This window comes from Elephantulus edwardii, unplaced genomic scaffold (genome assembly GCF_000299155.1).
Source record: "Elephantulus edwardii isolate Elephantulus edwardi_28Jun2011 unplaced genomic scaffold, EleEdw1.0 scaffold00281, whole genome shotgun sequence".
Lineage (NCBI taxonomy): Eukaryota > Metazoa > Chordata > Mammalia > Macroscelidea > Macroscelididae > Elephantulus > Elephantulus edwardii.
This window is the reverse complement of record NW_006400031.1, coordinates 760,210-773,954: the sequence shown is the minus strand read 5'-3', so window position 1 is coordinate 773,954 and position 13,745 is coordinate 760,210. Positions and strand designations below refer to the sequence as shown.

Genomic DNA, 13,745 nt, shown 5'->3' with positions numbered 1-13,745 from the left:
TACTGGAGTGAGATGATATCTCATGGTTGTCTTGATTTGCATCTCTCTCAGGGCTAGGGATTTTGAACATTTCTTCATGTGTTTGTTGGCCATCTGAATGTCTTCCTTGGTGAAGCGTCTGTTCATATCCTGTGGGGTTTTTTTAAGGAGCCATGTGGATTAAGAATTGGTCATTCCCACACCTGACCAATATTTAGTAAGACTAGTAGTGTATCCATTCATGTCAGAGTTCCCTTTAATGGAGAGGAACCTACCTGTGTTATAGACCATAGCTGATTGACATGTCTTCAAATTGCTGCAGCCAGTGTGCTCCTAGGAAACCAAGATGGTGAAGCTTCATCTTTCGTGCTTTGGGTATATAGCTGGGTAAGGCTATTGCTTGGAGAGGGATGTCATGCTTGGAAATATGGAGGGTCAGCAAAGGAGAGGAAGACTCCCTACAATGAGATGGATTGACACAGTGATTTCAGCAATGGGTTCTAGTGTGTCAGAGAGGATGAAGATGGCACAGGGTAGAGCAGGTTTCAAGGTGGCTGTTCATAGGGTCGTTGTGAGTTGTATTTGACTCAATGGCACCTAACAACCACAACAACTAAAACCCTTTCAAGCCATACACAAGTCCATTTCCCAGCTTGCTGATTCAGTTACAGCTACCTCCACAATGTCACTGAGTTTATAAGTTCCCAAGAGGACAATATCCTCTTATTTCATATTTGGATTCTTCTCCTTTTTCCTCCTTCCTCCTCCTCCTCCTCCCTCCTCCTCCTTCTCCTCCTCCTCCTCCTTCAGGAAAATCATCCCTTTGTATCCTTAATGTCTAGAATAACCAAGTGAAAAGTGACAGACATCTAGTAAATGTATGTTGAGTGACTTTATAATGCAAATTCACAAGCAAGGATAGGAAATAATTGAGTTCTCCTTGAAGTTTAACAGCATATCATTTCGTAAAAGGAAATGGATAGGGAGCAGCAAGACAGAGAGCCCAACCAAACCACCAGAGAAGCAGTAGACTTCAGTGGAGAAATAATGGCACATCAAAGAGCAACCTCGGTGAAGGAAACTTTGCCGATTTCTCACTGTTGTCAATGGTTAGCTTCCTGGTGAACAAAGCACTTAGAGGCAATCATGAGAAATCCTAGTTCTTTCTTCTGACCTGCAAAAGTTTAAGGTTCCTATAGGGAAAAGTAAGGCCAGTTGATTTGTGACATCCCTTCTTCTCCGGCTCTAACTTGCACAAAGTGAAATGTGGCCAAAATCCGTGTCAAAGGTAACCTTGAACTTCCAACTTGACACCCAACCCCTCAGCGATTATTATTTCAGGAAAGAAGTATGCCAGGAAGGATAGCTGATTGTACTTGAAAGCAGTTTGAAGAGAAGAACACGGGTAGGATGTGCTTGTTGTTATGTGCCATCGAGTCGTTTGCGACTCATAGCGACCCTATGTACAACAGCCCTAAACTCTGCTCTGTCCTGTGCCAATCTCATTGTCTCTGACACTCCCATCCCGAGTACCCCAGTCACTGAATCAATCCACCTCATAGAGGGTCTTTGTCTCCTGCACTGTTCCTCCACCCTCCCAAGCATGATGTCCTTCTCCAAGGACTGGTCTCTACTTGCAACATGACCAAGTATGTCAGACGAAGCCCCAGAATCCTTGCCTCCAAGGAGCAGCCTGGTTTAACCCTCTCGAGGATGAATCTTGTTGTTGTTGTTATGTGCCGTTGAGTCGCCTGTGACTCATAGCGACCCTATGTACAACAGCCCTAAACTCCGCTCTGTCCTGTGCCAATCGCACTGTCTCTGACACTCCCATCCCAATTATCCCAGTCACTGAATCAATCCACCTCATAGAGGGCCTTCCTCTCCTGCACTGTTCCTCCACCCTCCCAAGCATGATGTCCTTCTCCAAGGACTGGTCTCTCCTCACAACTTGTCCAAAGTATGTTAGACGGAGCCTCAGAATCCTTGCCTCCAAGGAGCCACCTGGTTTAACCCTTTCCAGGACAAATCTGTTTGTTTTCCTAGCAGTCCATGGTATTCTCAATACTCTTCTCCAGCACCACAGCTCAAAGGCATCAATTCTCCTTCTATCCTCCTTGGTCATTGTGCAACTCTCTGATGCATAACAGGTGATTGCGAAGACCATGGCCTGTATCAGACGCACCTTAGTCTCCAAAGAGATACCATTGCTCTTCAGCACTTTGGAGAGGTCCCTAACAGCAGACTTTCCCATGGCAATGTGCCTTTTAATTTCCTGGCTGCTGGTGCCAAGACTGTTGAATCTTAGGAAGGCAAATATCGTCAACTTCTTGTAGGATGCGTGGGCCCAGTAGCAGGTGCTGTGACATTAGTACAGAGCTGGGCAGAGTTTCATAGTGTTGAACATGAGCTTGCTAAAGCTGCAACTCGATGTCACCCAACAAAGCCACAAATGATTCCTTCCCTCCCTCTCCACTGTCAAAGCCATCTTCTCTAGCTGGCTAAAATGGCTTTGATATCTCCCCACCCCCAGAATTTTAACTGAAGTAACTCCCTTGGTTGTTTTCCAGTGCGATATGAAATTGACAACGACCTGATGGAATTCAACATTTTAAAAAACAGTTTTAAAGCCAACAAGGAGGTGAAGCGGAAGGAGATCAGAAACGGCTTTCTCAGCCTGCGGAGCATCCTTCAGGAGAAAGAGAAACTCATCATGGAGCAGATCGAGAACCTGGAGGTGGCCAGGCAGAAAGAGATAGAGAAGTACGTGAGAGTGACCACTTTGAAGGTGAGGGAAATGGATGGCCTGATTGCCTACTCCAAGGAGGCGCTGAAGGAAACGGGCCAGGTGGCGTTCCTGCAGTCAGCCAAGCTTCTGGTGGACCAGATTGAGGATGGCATCCAGAGCACCTATCGCCCTGACCCGCAGCTTCGCCTGCACTCCTCTGACTGTTTGTCTCTGGACTTTGCTGAGCTGTCAGCTGCCATCCATGATCTCTTCCCCACAAGACCCAAAAAGGTCTGCTCCTCCGGGGACTCCCTGCCAGGCCCCTACCCCGTGCACTCAGACATGATGATTACCAGGAAGGTCACCTTCAGCGCTCACAGCTTAGCCAACCAGAAGCTGTGCCAGCGAAGCTCGTCCTTGTTGTCCTTCAGCACCCCCAACGAGAAGACCAAGGGGAATCTAGATGCCCGCGGACGAGCCCTGTCTGCCATGCCTGCTAAACCTACAGACGGCCTGTGTACCTTCTGGAGTGCAGCCCCAGAAAGCCAGGCGCTGCATAACGACAACAGCTTCCACAACTGGTTCTCGCTCAACGATACCTCAGTGAAGACCCCAGGTCCAATCGTGATCTATCAGACTCTCGTATACCCAAGAGCAGTCAAGGTAAGAAGGGCTCAGAGCCCGGCCCGGGGAAGGTAGTTACAAGGGTCGACAGAAGTGGACATCAGGGGATGGTCGTGCTTGCCTCTTTGATTTTTTTCCCCCTTTTGATTCTTTTATTTTAAAGATATACAATATTCTTTTACTTTTCAAAGAGAAATGGGGGGCAGAGGGGTGGGCAGGGAGAAAAGTGCAACAATGAATGAATGGAAACCCTTAGTCTCTGTAAACTTTCATTAAAATTAATCCAAAAATAAATAAATACTAAAAAATCTGTACAATGTAAAACATCGCATTAATTGTTCCCACTCCTTTTTTTAAATAAGATTTTATTTTAATTTTGATTTTAACAAATGTTTACAGAGAAGTTAAATTTTCATTCCTTCATTGTTGCACATTTTCTATCCTTGCCCTCCCTTCCCTCTTCTTCTTTTTTTTTTTTTAATATTCATTCATTGTTCCACAACTACCTACTTCTCCCAGCTCCCCGTCCTCTTTGGAAGGATAGATCTCTTATCCTTGGCTGTTGTCATACATATAATGCCTAATCATATATTAATTTTATACAGTTCTTTCTTTCATCTGTTCCAATGCAGTGGTCATTATCAATCCACTCTTATCCTAGTCTCCCCCCAACTCTCCATGACAGACCTACCTGCTTTGTAACAGTGGTGCTATGCAGTATTCATCCTTTTGTGACTGAGATATTTCACTCAGCATGATTTGCTCCAGGGTCCCCCATGTGGAGTAACGTTTTACAAGGTCATCATTTTTCAGTGCTGCATAATATTCCATTGTGTGGATATACCATCATTTTTCTATCCATTCATTTGTTGATCGGTGTGCTTGTCTCTTTAAATGCTCAAGTTTGATTAGTCAAATCTGCCCTTCTGTGGTCAGTTCATCCAAAATAACTTAGTTCCTGAAGTAATGCTGGGAAAGGTTGGAGAAAGAGGGGAAGACATTTAAGAAAATGGATTGATATAGTGACAATGATCTGGAGAATTACAGAGATCATGTGGATGTTGCAGGATAAGGCAAGGTTCAGATCTGTGGTTCATAGAGCTACTATGATACATAATTGATTTGCTGGCACTGAACAACAACAAACCTGAAGTCTTCAGTAGTTCAAGATTGGGTTAAATTGAGCAGTCAATCCATACAGAGTTGATCTGTTGACCCAAAAGTTGTACCTCTCTGGATATTAGAATATATCTGTGGCCCCAAGAGAAGAAGAGAAATCTCTTCCCGTGTGATTTATAGCCATGAGAACCTGCTGGAGTGTCAACTATGAGTTGATTGCCACTCAGCACCAAATAAACAAGAGTCAGAAATGTCTCTGAAAGCCCTAATCACACTCAAAAAGGGCACAGGAGGATCCTCTTTCAAATGGGAAATGAATTTGGAATGTCTATGCAATTTGAAGGAATATTTTGGAAATTATTTTTCATAGTCTTGAAGTCAAAGTTAGAAATGTAGGTCAATATGTCAGCTAAATGGTTATCTTTTTCCAAAGAAAATATCTAGAGTCTACAGTCTAGCATAGAGGAGTGATCCCCAAAGGAATTCCAACTCTTTTAAGATTCAGTGTTTGCTGGGGAGTAGAAGGGATAGTCCTGAGACCCGAGGGTTCAGAGTATTATTACAGGATAGGAGCATGCCAGAAACAAAAGCTATTCAATCTGGAGGAAATACTAAACCAACAAGGAAAAGTATTGAGGGAGGTCAAATTAATTTCATTGTAGATCTTCACACTTACCATTACATTGGCCTCTGGAGATATGACTCCTCCTTACTCTTAAGCCAATGTGGACAAATGGTCTTCCTCTTAATGTTTTTATAAATCACATATTAAACTATTTCTAGAATATTGCATTTTAGTGAGGGAAATATGTTAGCATGCAAGGAAACATTTTACTAGAGTTACCTTACTTTCTCTTGGGTTTCCTGCAGGGATGCCAGCCGGGCCAAATCAGGTGGCAGGGACCAGTGTATGCCCCCATACGTAATCTAAGAGCACCGTCCTTCAAAGACTTGCAGGATCCTTGACATCTAAATTGTTGTTGTTAGGTGTCATCAAGTAGGACTTGAGAAAAAGCTGACCTCTAGCAGATTTTCAGAGGCAGTAAATTGCATGGGAGAAGATTGTCCATCTTTCTCCTCAAGAGCAGCTAGTAGGTTTGAACCACTTGTCTCTGGTTTGGCAATATAACTCCTTACCACCAGGCTACCAGGCCTCTCTGATGCCTAAACTATTGTGTTGGTGGTGGTGGTGGTGGTGGTGATGTGCACTGTCCAGTCTGAACCAACGCACAGTTGACCCTACAATGGGCTTTCAGAGGCAATTAATTGCAGGAGGAGATAGCTCATCTTTCTTCTGCGAATTTGAACTGTGTATCTTTGGGTTTCCAGTGCAATTCCTCACCACTAGGTCACCAGAGTGCTCCCCAAACATTAATACAAACATGGAAAACTTATTTAAAATAAAAGTAGATCTAATGAGACCTGAGATTCTATGTTTCTCAGAACCTTCCAAGCATTGTCAATACTGGTACATCTGCACACTACATTTTAATATCAAGGGTCTAAAATCAGTTAAATGAAGGCTAGAAGTAGACGAAATTTTATTTTTTCTTCTAAGATGTCTGTTTTGTGGTCTATAGCTGATGGCGACAATTACCATACTGCATGGAGTTGAACATAACTTTTCATGGACAGTTGGAACATAACAGTATCTCTGCTTGTCACACAAGAAGTGACCACATAAAGCAATTAAACATACATTTCCAAATGATGTTGGATCAGTATATATACCCTTCTTTCAAGAATGGCATTGGGTATCATCTCCATGTGATGACATGGAGATAACCTATTGGTAACCATGTTTATTGGTAACCTCTTGAGAGGTTAGCAAAAAGGCTGATCTTGGCAACTAGTCACACCATGCCATGTATTAGTCATGAGCTCAAAGTGAATCCACACAGAAGAACCTAGTCATGACACTGTGTATACTTCTTAGCTTTCAAGACACCAAAACTTACTAGCAAACAGTTCAATTTGATGTAAAACTATCACTGCCCACTGTTTTAAGTTCATGAACTAAAGTTCGTGCATCAGTCATAGTGCTAACTAAAAGATGTGTTGAATTCTTTTTCAAATGACAGTTGTTTAGCACTCCTCTTTAGGATTTTAGGATAATAAAATAATACTTTTTTTGTTTTTAAATTTTTTATTGTGATTTTAATGAAAGTTTACAGAAAGGTTGGATTTTCATTTATTCCTTGTTCCACATTTTCCTCCCTTCCTGTCCCTTCCCCTCCCCCAGTCCTCTTAGTAATGCACCGCTTGTTCCAGATTCATACACATAATGCCTAATCATACATTCCTTTCTGACAATCCGTCACCTCATCCGTTCCAATACAGTATTCATTGTCTATCCACTCTTTTACTATTCCCCCCAACCTCCATGTTATTTATTCCTGTTTTATAGTACCAATGTTATGTCATATTTGTTCTTTTGTAACTGAGGTATTTCACTCAGCATAATGTCTTCCAGGTTCACCCACGTTATATAATGTTTTATAAGTTCATTGATTCAGTGCGCTATTGTGTAAAAGTATCAGTTTTCCTACCAATTAATTGGTTGATGGGCACTTGGGCTGCTTCCATCTCTTTGCTATTGTGAATAACACAGCAATAAAGATAGGTGTTTATTGGTATGTGTTATTGTTATATGTACTGGTATTGTTATTGTTCTATGGGCATATATCTGTTTCAGTCACAGCTCTGGTTTTTTTAAGGTATAGTGGAGGGGTGGCGAAGGAGAAGAAGACCTTCGATGAGATGGATCGATTCTGTGACTGGAGAGGTGGGAATAAGTGCATTTGAGATGGCTAGGTTGGCACAGGATAGAAGAGCGTTTAGAGCTCTTGTACATAGGGTCGCTATAAGTCGCAAGCGACTCGATGGCACATAACAACAACAGTGGAGTAGATTGGTCAAATGGTATTTCTATTTCCAACTTTTTGAGAAAGCTCCAAACTGCCTTCCATAGTTGTTGTACCATTTTACACTCCCACCAGCAATGAATAAAAGTTCCAATCTCTTCACAACCTCACCAGCATGTGTTGTTTGTTGTTTGCTGTTGAACTTTGCCATTGTTGCTTGGATGAGATAATATCTCATAGTTGTTTAGATTTGCATCTCTCTGATAGCTAAGGACTTTGAACATTTCTTCATGTGGTTTTTGCCTATATCTGAATTTCTTTGGTGAAGTGTTTCTTCATATCCTAATGCCTATTTTGCCATTGAGTTGTTTACCTTTATCTTGCTGAGTTTCTGGAGTATTCTATAAATGTTAGATCTTAGCTCCTTATCAGATATGTCATTATCAACTTTTTTCCTAATCTGTGGGTTTCCTTTTCATCCTATTGGAGATTTTTGATGCGCATAGTAATTTCATTCTTAGGTTTCTATTCATTCACCTATTTTACTCTTCTGGTTGTAGATTTTTCATTATTGTTCAATGTCTGTTCATATTGTATGTTAAGACTTCTAGAACTGGTCCTAGCTTTTCTTTGATGAATTTTACAGTCTTCAGTTTTACTCCTAGGTCCTTGATCTACCTTGAGTTGGTTGGGGTTTTTTTTTCTATAATTATATTTTATTAATTTTCATAAACATTTACAGATATTTTGGGTTTCCATTCATTCACCGCTGCACCATTCTCTCTACCCTCCTCCCAGTCTGTTCTTGTCCAAATGCCACAGTGCTTGTCAAAGCCAGTTCTGATTAATCTTCTTTGTCAGTGTGTCCTTTGCCATTCCCTATCACTCCTCCCTGAGAGAGACTTCACCCTGAGTCATAAGGAAAAGGGAATGGCGTATTCTCTTAGCTACTTCTTGCTGAAAAGGGACGCTGCGGGTTTCAGGGTGAAGATCTTCTCTCACTACTCTAAAGGGCCCCTTTGGCAGTAGGAAACACATAGACTACTATGGAGATTGATTTTGGAATTTAGATGCACTCTTATTGATTGTGCTTGGCCATACATGTTCATATCCTTGAAGATGTATCATGGGGGTGTTGCAACCTAGAAGACACAGGTTTGACTAACAAGTTATAAGTACATGAGTCAAAAATTATGGAAAAGTAAAAGAAAAGATTCTTTCATTGTTCCACAAACCCCCCCAGGTCCCCTCCACCATGTAGCCCTCGCTCTAGACTCCTGTGATGACAGAAATACCCAGTTATATATCTCTTTTAAACAGTTTTCTCCCTCCTCTGTTTCAGTGCAGCACACATTATTGAACCCATCTTACTCAGTCTCTCCCCAGCCCCAAGGACAGTCCCCTTCTACAACAGTGGCATCATGTAATATTTGTCTCTTTGTGACTGGGATATTTCACTCAGCATAATGTTCTTGAGTTGGTTTTTGTGTACAGTGTGAGGTGTGGGACCTGCTAAAGTTTTCTGCAGATGGTTTTCCAATTTTGCAAACACATTTTTTTAAAGACTTTGTGATTTCCCCACTTAACTGATTTCATCTGCTTGTCACAAATCAGTTGACTATAGATAGATGAGTTGATTGCTGGGCACTCAATTCTCTTTCATTGATCTATGTGTCTGTTCCTGTACCAGTACCATGATGTCTTGACTATTAAGGCTCTGTAGTAGGATTTGAGATCAAGGAGTGTGGTCTCATCTACCTTGTTTCTCTCTTTCAGTAATTCTTTGCTTACTGGGGTCTCTTTCCATTCCAGATAAAATTGGAAATTACCTTTTCCATCTCATTGAAGAATGGAATTGGTATCTGTATTGGAATTGCACTGAACTTGTAGATTGCCTTTGGTAGAATTGTCATTTTCTCTATATATAGTCTTCCTATCCATGGACATGGCGGCATACCTTCTAGTATCACAATAACATACAAGTCACTCCAGTACAGCAAGTGGGCAGACAAATGCTGTGCCCAAAGGCAGAAACTACAAACAAGTAAACATGCACACACACAAACAAGAAAACAAGCCACAACACATAAAGAACCCTACTAATACAACAAAGTGACCCATAATTGCTGCTGTCATAAAAGCAAACTATAAAACAAGTAAACAAATTAATATTATAAAACATAATACATGCTTTCAGAAATTAAAAACAAACTCTCTGGCCTGGGATAGTGTATCTGCCAGCCCAGCCAAAGACTGAAGTTGGGGTGATTTGTCAGGTCAGAGTTTCTTCTCATTAGGGTGGTGAACAAAGTATATGTAAACATTAGCTCTCCATTGATTAGCTCAATCATTTTACATTTCTACAGCTCCGTCCCTTTATGTATAAAATACATACAGACAGAGAAGTTTACTAAATTAACATATCAGCCTCTGTTCTATTCTTCTACTGAAAGTCACTAAATGTAAATTTCCTAACTCTCTTTAGTAAAACGGAATAGTAATATCACATTCCAAGGGTTTATAGAATTAAATGAGTTGGGTCAAGAAATGTCTGACAAGGAATCAAAGGTATAAAAATAGTTTAAAAACCACTTCTGTTGCATTAACTCTGACTCATAGTGATCCTCTACAGTTTGCAAGCCTGTGAATCTAGTGGGAATAGAGTACCCGTCTTTCTCCCTCATAGTGTGGTTTTGATTAGCAGCCCAGCATGTAACACACTACGCCACCAGAAACCCTTCATATGTGTGACATATTCAGTAAATGGTGGCCATAATAATTCTGCCAGTAATAGGACCTAGAGGGACATTCGTTTGGTCTTGAAACTCATTGTATCACCATGTAAGCCTTGTCCTATAGTCCTCCAAACTTATTTTACTTATGGTAGATTAGGAAAAACAGTTGAAGAATTTGGGACTATTCATTAACGTGAGCTTGCACTTTTATAATCAGGCCAGAGCTTTATCAGGATTCATTGTCTGGTCTGGTCTTTAATCTAGCCACCTTAAATGTTATCAGGTTTCTTACAGAGTGATGAGGCCTGGAAGCAACTGCCACATTCTTCCTCCGACTTAGACTATTTTAAAGTTTTCAGCAGCTAATGGGGATGATGGATCAGTTTGAATTCACCCTCAAGGCAGTCAACAATGCAAATCATTATCAAAATATTCATTTCTTCCACAGATTTACTGGACATGCCCAATGGAAGACGTGGACTGCTTTGAAATGGAGTTCTACGAAACTGTCACTCACTCTCCCGATGACATGCAGACAGAGCTCTGTGGACAAATTCGGGACATAATGCAGCAGAATCTGGAGCTGCACAACCTGACCCCCAACACTGAATATCTATTTAAAGTTCGAGCCATTAATGAGAACGGGCCTGGACAATGGAGTGACTTCTGTAAGGTACTGTACATGCCGAATTTTTTGACTCAAGGGAACAGAAAGGATTGATGGCTTTTCAACCAGACTTTTCAAACAAAACTAGGAATTTGACAGTGCAGTTTGATTTTGAAAGCTTGCGGGCCAAGGCATGCTAATGTGTAGAAATTCAGAGGAAAATAATAATGATCCCTAATCCTTGTCTTCAAGAAGCTCAGGGTCTGGTAAACAAATACAACAGCTCTATTATTCATGTGGCATTTTGCATTTATGATAAAAGTAAAAAAATATGTCTATTCCTCCCAGTAACAATGGGCATCTGACACTACAGAATGCAGAGGATTGAGATGAAAGTTAACACTGACCCTGATGATTACGTGTCACTTTTCCTTGTCCAATATTCTTAGTGATTTAATAACGATCCTCTATTTTCAAATAATGACTTAACCTTTGAAACACAACTTTGAAATCTGAGATCTTTGAAACCCAACTATGTGGATAAGTGAGAAGTGGGTGGTTGAGAAGGACAAAATGAAGAGAAGTTAGGCTCAAGAAAAGGTCATAGTCATTGTCTTTGTTGTTGTTGATTGCTGTGAGTATGACTCATAACGACCCAATGAATGAAAGGCCTGAAGCCTTTCTATAACTACTATCCTTTATCAAAGTTCGTAGAGTCTCCAGAGGCTTGTTTAGGAAGTGGATGCCACGCTTGCTTCCAATGTCATTATCATTATCATTGTTAAGTTGCAAGTGAGTTCTAGCTCCCCCTCTCTGGTGGGTTTTCAGAAATTGTAAATCGCATAGGACGATATTTCCCATCTTTTTTCTGTAGAACAGCTGGTGTGTCCAAGATAAGAATAAGGTAGCCAAATTTAGCTGTAATATTCCCAGTTACATTTTCATTTCAAACAATAAAGAAATTTTTGCTGTTGCTGTTGTTGTTGTTAGGTGCCATTGAGTCGAGTCCGACCCATAACAAAATTATGAACAGCATATCTGAACCCTGTCCTATCCTGTGCCATCCTCACATTTCCTGACACACTAAAGCCCATTTCTCTGGATAAATTTTCAGTGGAAGTTATATATTACCTGTGTATAGCTTATATGCAGCCATCTAAGTTATAAATCACAGCTATTATATACTGTGTATTGTTCTTAGTGTATATACTATCTGTAAGTCAAGAAATAACCACAGGTCAGGTTATTCAAGGAGGCCAGGCTGGGGATCAAAATCAAAGGGATAAATTACTCCCATCTCTTTTGTAATGTAAAGGTAATTCTTCTTTATATCTACAAAGGGGACACTTTCTTGAGTATAGTTTTATTGATATTAAAGCAGAAAAAGGAAGAAAACTACCAAGACTTCCCAGAGCTATTTAACTATGATAGTGTTCTTTAGAATCAAAGTAGATTATATGCTAATTAGAAATTTTTGAGAGGTAAAGAGGACAAACCTATTCATTGTACCTTTAGAAAATGGAAATCAGAATTTTATGAGCCCACCTCCAGGACTTAGACTTATCAAGGGAACTGGAAAGACACAAAAGTCTTTCTCTCTCACTTTCCATCTCTTCTTTTCTCTGAGTCTGCAGCATTTCTTTTTGTCCAGCCTTTCATTTCTGCTCTTCTAAATTCAGCTTGCATGTGGTGTTTAAATCATTGTGGTACAGCTTCTGTGCAACAGTAAAACTCCAAAGCCCATCAGCATCTGACTGTTTTTGTCTCTTTGATCAAATGTTTGAGGAAAATAATCTGAATGGTGGCTTCCACTAATGAAAAAGGAGAAGCAGGAAGTGGAGGGGTTAGGGAAGTAGGAGTTTATCATGCGGGTATGCAGCTAACATGGATACGGTGGCTCTCTCAGATTCCAGCACCAGCTCCTGCTTGGGACCCATGGACCCCTGCATCCAGTGTAAATAGGATGCTGGTCATGATGGGGAGGCCAGTAAATGACACCAGGATAGATGGAGCCAAGATTGAAGTTGTTAGCAATTTCATCTCACATAGATCCACAGCCTAACATCTTGATAGCAATCAAGAAATCAAAATACGTGCTGCCTTGGGGAAATAAGATACCAAGGACAGTGAGGAGCAGTGATGTCAGTTGAAAGACTAATCATCACTAAAAGCTACAGTCTTTTCAATTACTTGCTGTGCATCTGAAAGTTATACAATGAATAAGAATGACAGAAGAAGAATTGATGAGTGTGAGTTGTGGTGTTGGGGAAGAGTACTGACTAGTCCATATTGTTGTTGTTGTATGCTATCAAGCCAGAACTGACTCAGAGTTGACCCTCAAGTGAGTTTTCAGAGACAGTCCACAGAAAGAAATGGCTCCTTCTTTTCCTGTGGATCAGATGTTGGATTCAAACCTTGTACCTTTGGCATTGCAGCACAGCTTCTTACCACATTGTGGACTGCCAAAAGACCAAACAAATAGGTCGTGGAGAAAGTGCAGCTGGAAGCTCCTTAGAGACAAGGATAATGAAACTTAGTCTCACATATTTGGGGCATGTTGTTAAGAGGGGTTGGTCCTTAGAAAAGGGCATCATGCTGAGAATGGTGGAGGGTCAGTGAAGGAACGGAAGACCCTCAATAAGATGAATCTACACCGGGTGGTAGCAATGAGCTGAGTGTGTCAGGGATGGTGAGGTTGGCACAATATAAGGCAGGGTTCCGTTCTGTTATTCACAAGGCTGTGAGTTGTGTTTGACTCATTGGAACCTAGCAACAACAACAGCAGTATTCTGTTGGTTGCACAGTCACTGGCTGTCTAACCACTATTTCTGGACTGCTCTTTCTTTTCAAATACTTTTTGTTTGATTGATTCTCATTTTTCTTGTGATTTGAGTAAAAGTTTACAAAGCAAATGAGTTGTTTGTTTTTCAACATACTTTTTTAAATTATTATTAAATTTTATTAGTTTTAATGAACATTTACAGGGATTTCGGGTTTTCATTCCTTCATTGCTGCACCATTCTCTCTACCCTCCTCCCCAGTTTGTTCTTCTTCCCCTGCCATCCGAATGTCTGTTTTAATTGTCCAAT

At 40.9% G+C, this 13,745-nt stretch overlaps 1 protein-coding gene across 1 annotated transcript in view; it reads left to right on the top strand.

Moving 5' to 3' along the window:
- TRIM42 (tripartite motif containing 42) overlaps window positions 1-13,745 on the top strand; it is a 51,197-nt gene that overhangs the window by 14,613 nt on the left and 22,839 nt on the right. Inside the window, exons 3-4 of the mRNA XM_006900342.1 lie at window positions 2,550-3,370; window positions 10,498-10,722. Coding sequence (XP_006900404.1) covers window positions 2,550-3,370; window positions 10,498-10,722 — 1,046 coding nt within the window. The remainder of the gene's footprint in view (window positions 1-2,549; window positions 3,371-10,497; window positions 10,723-13,745) is intronic.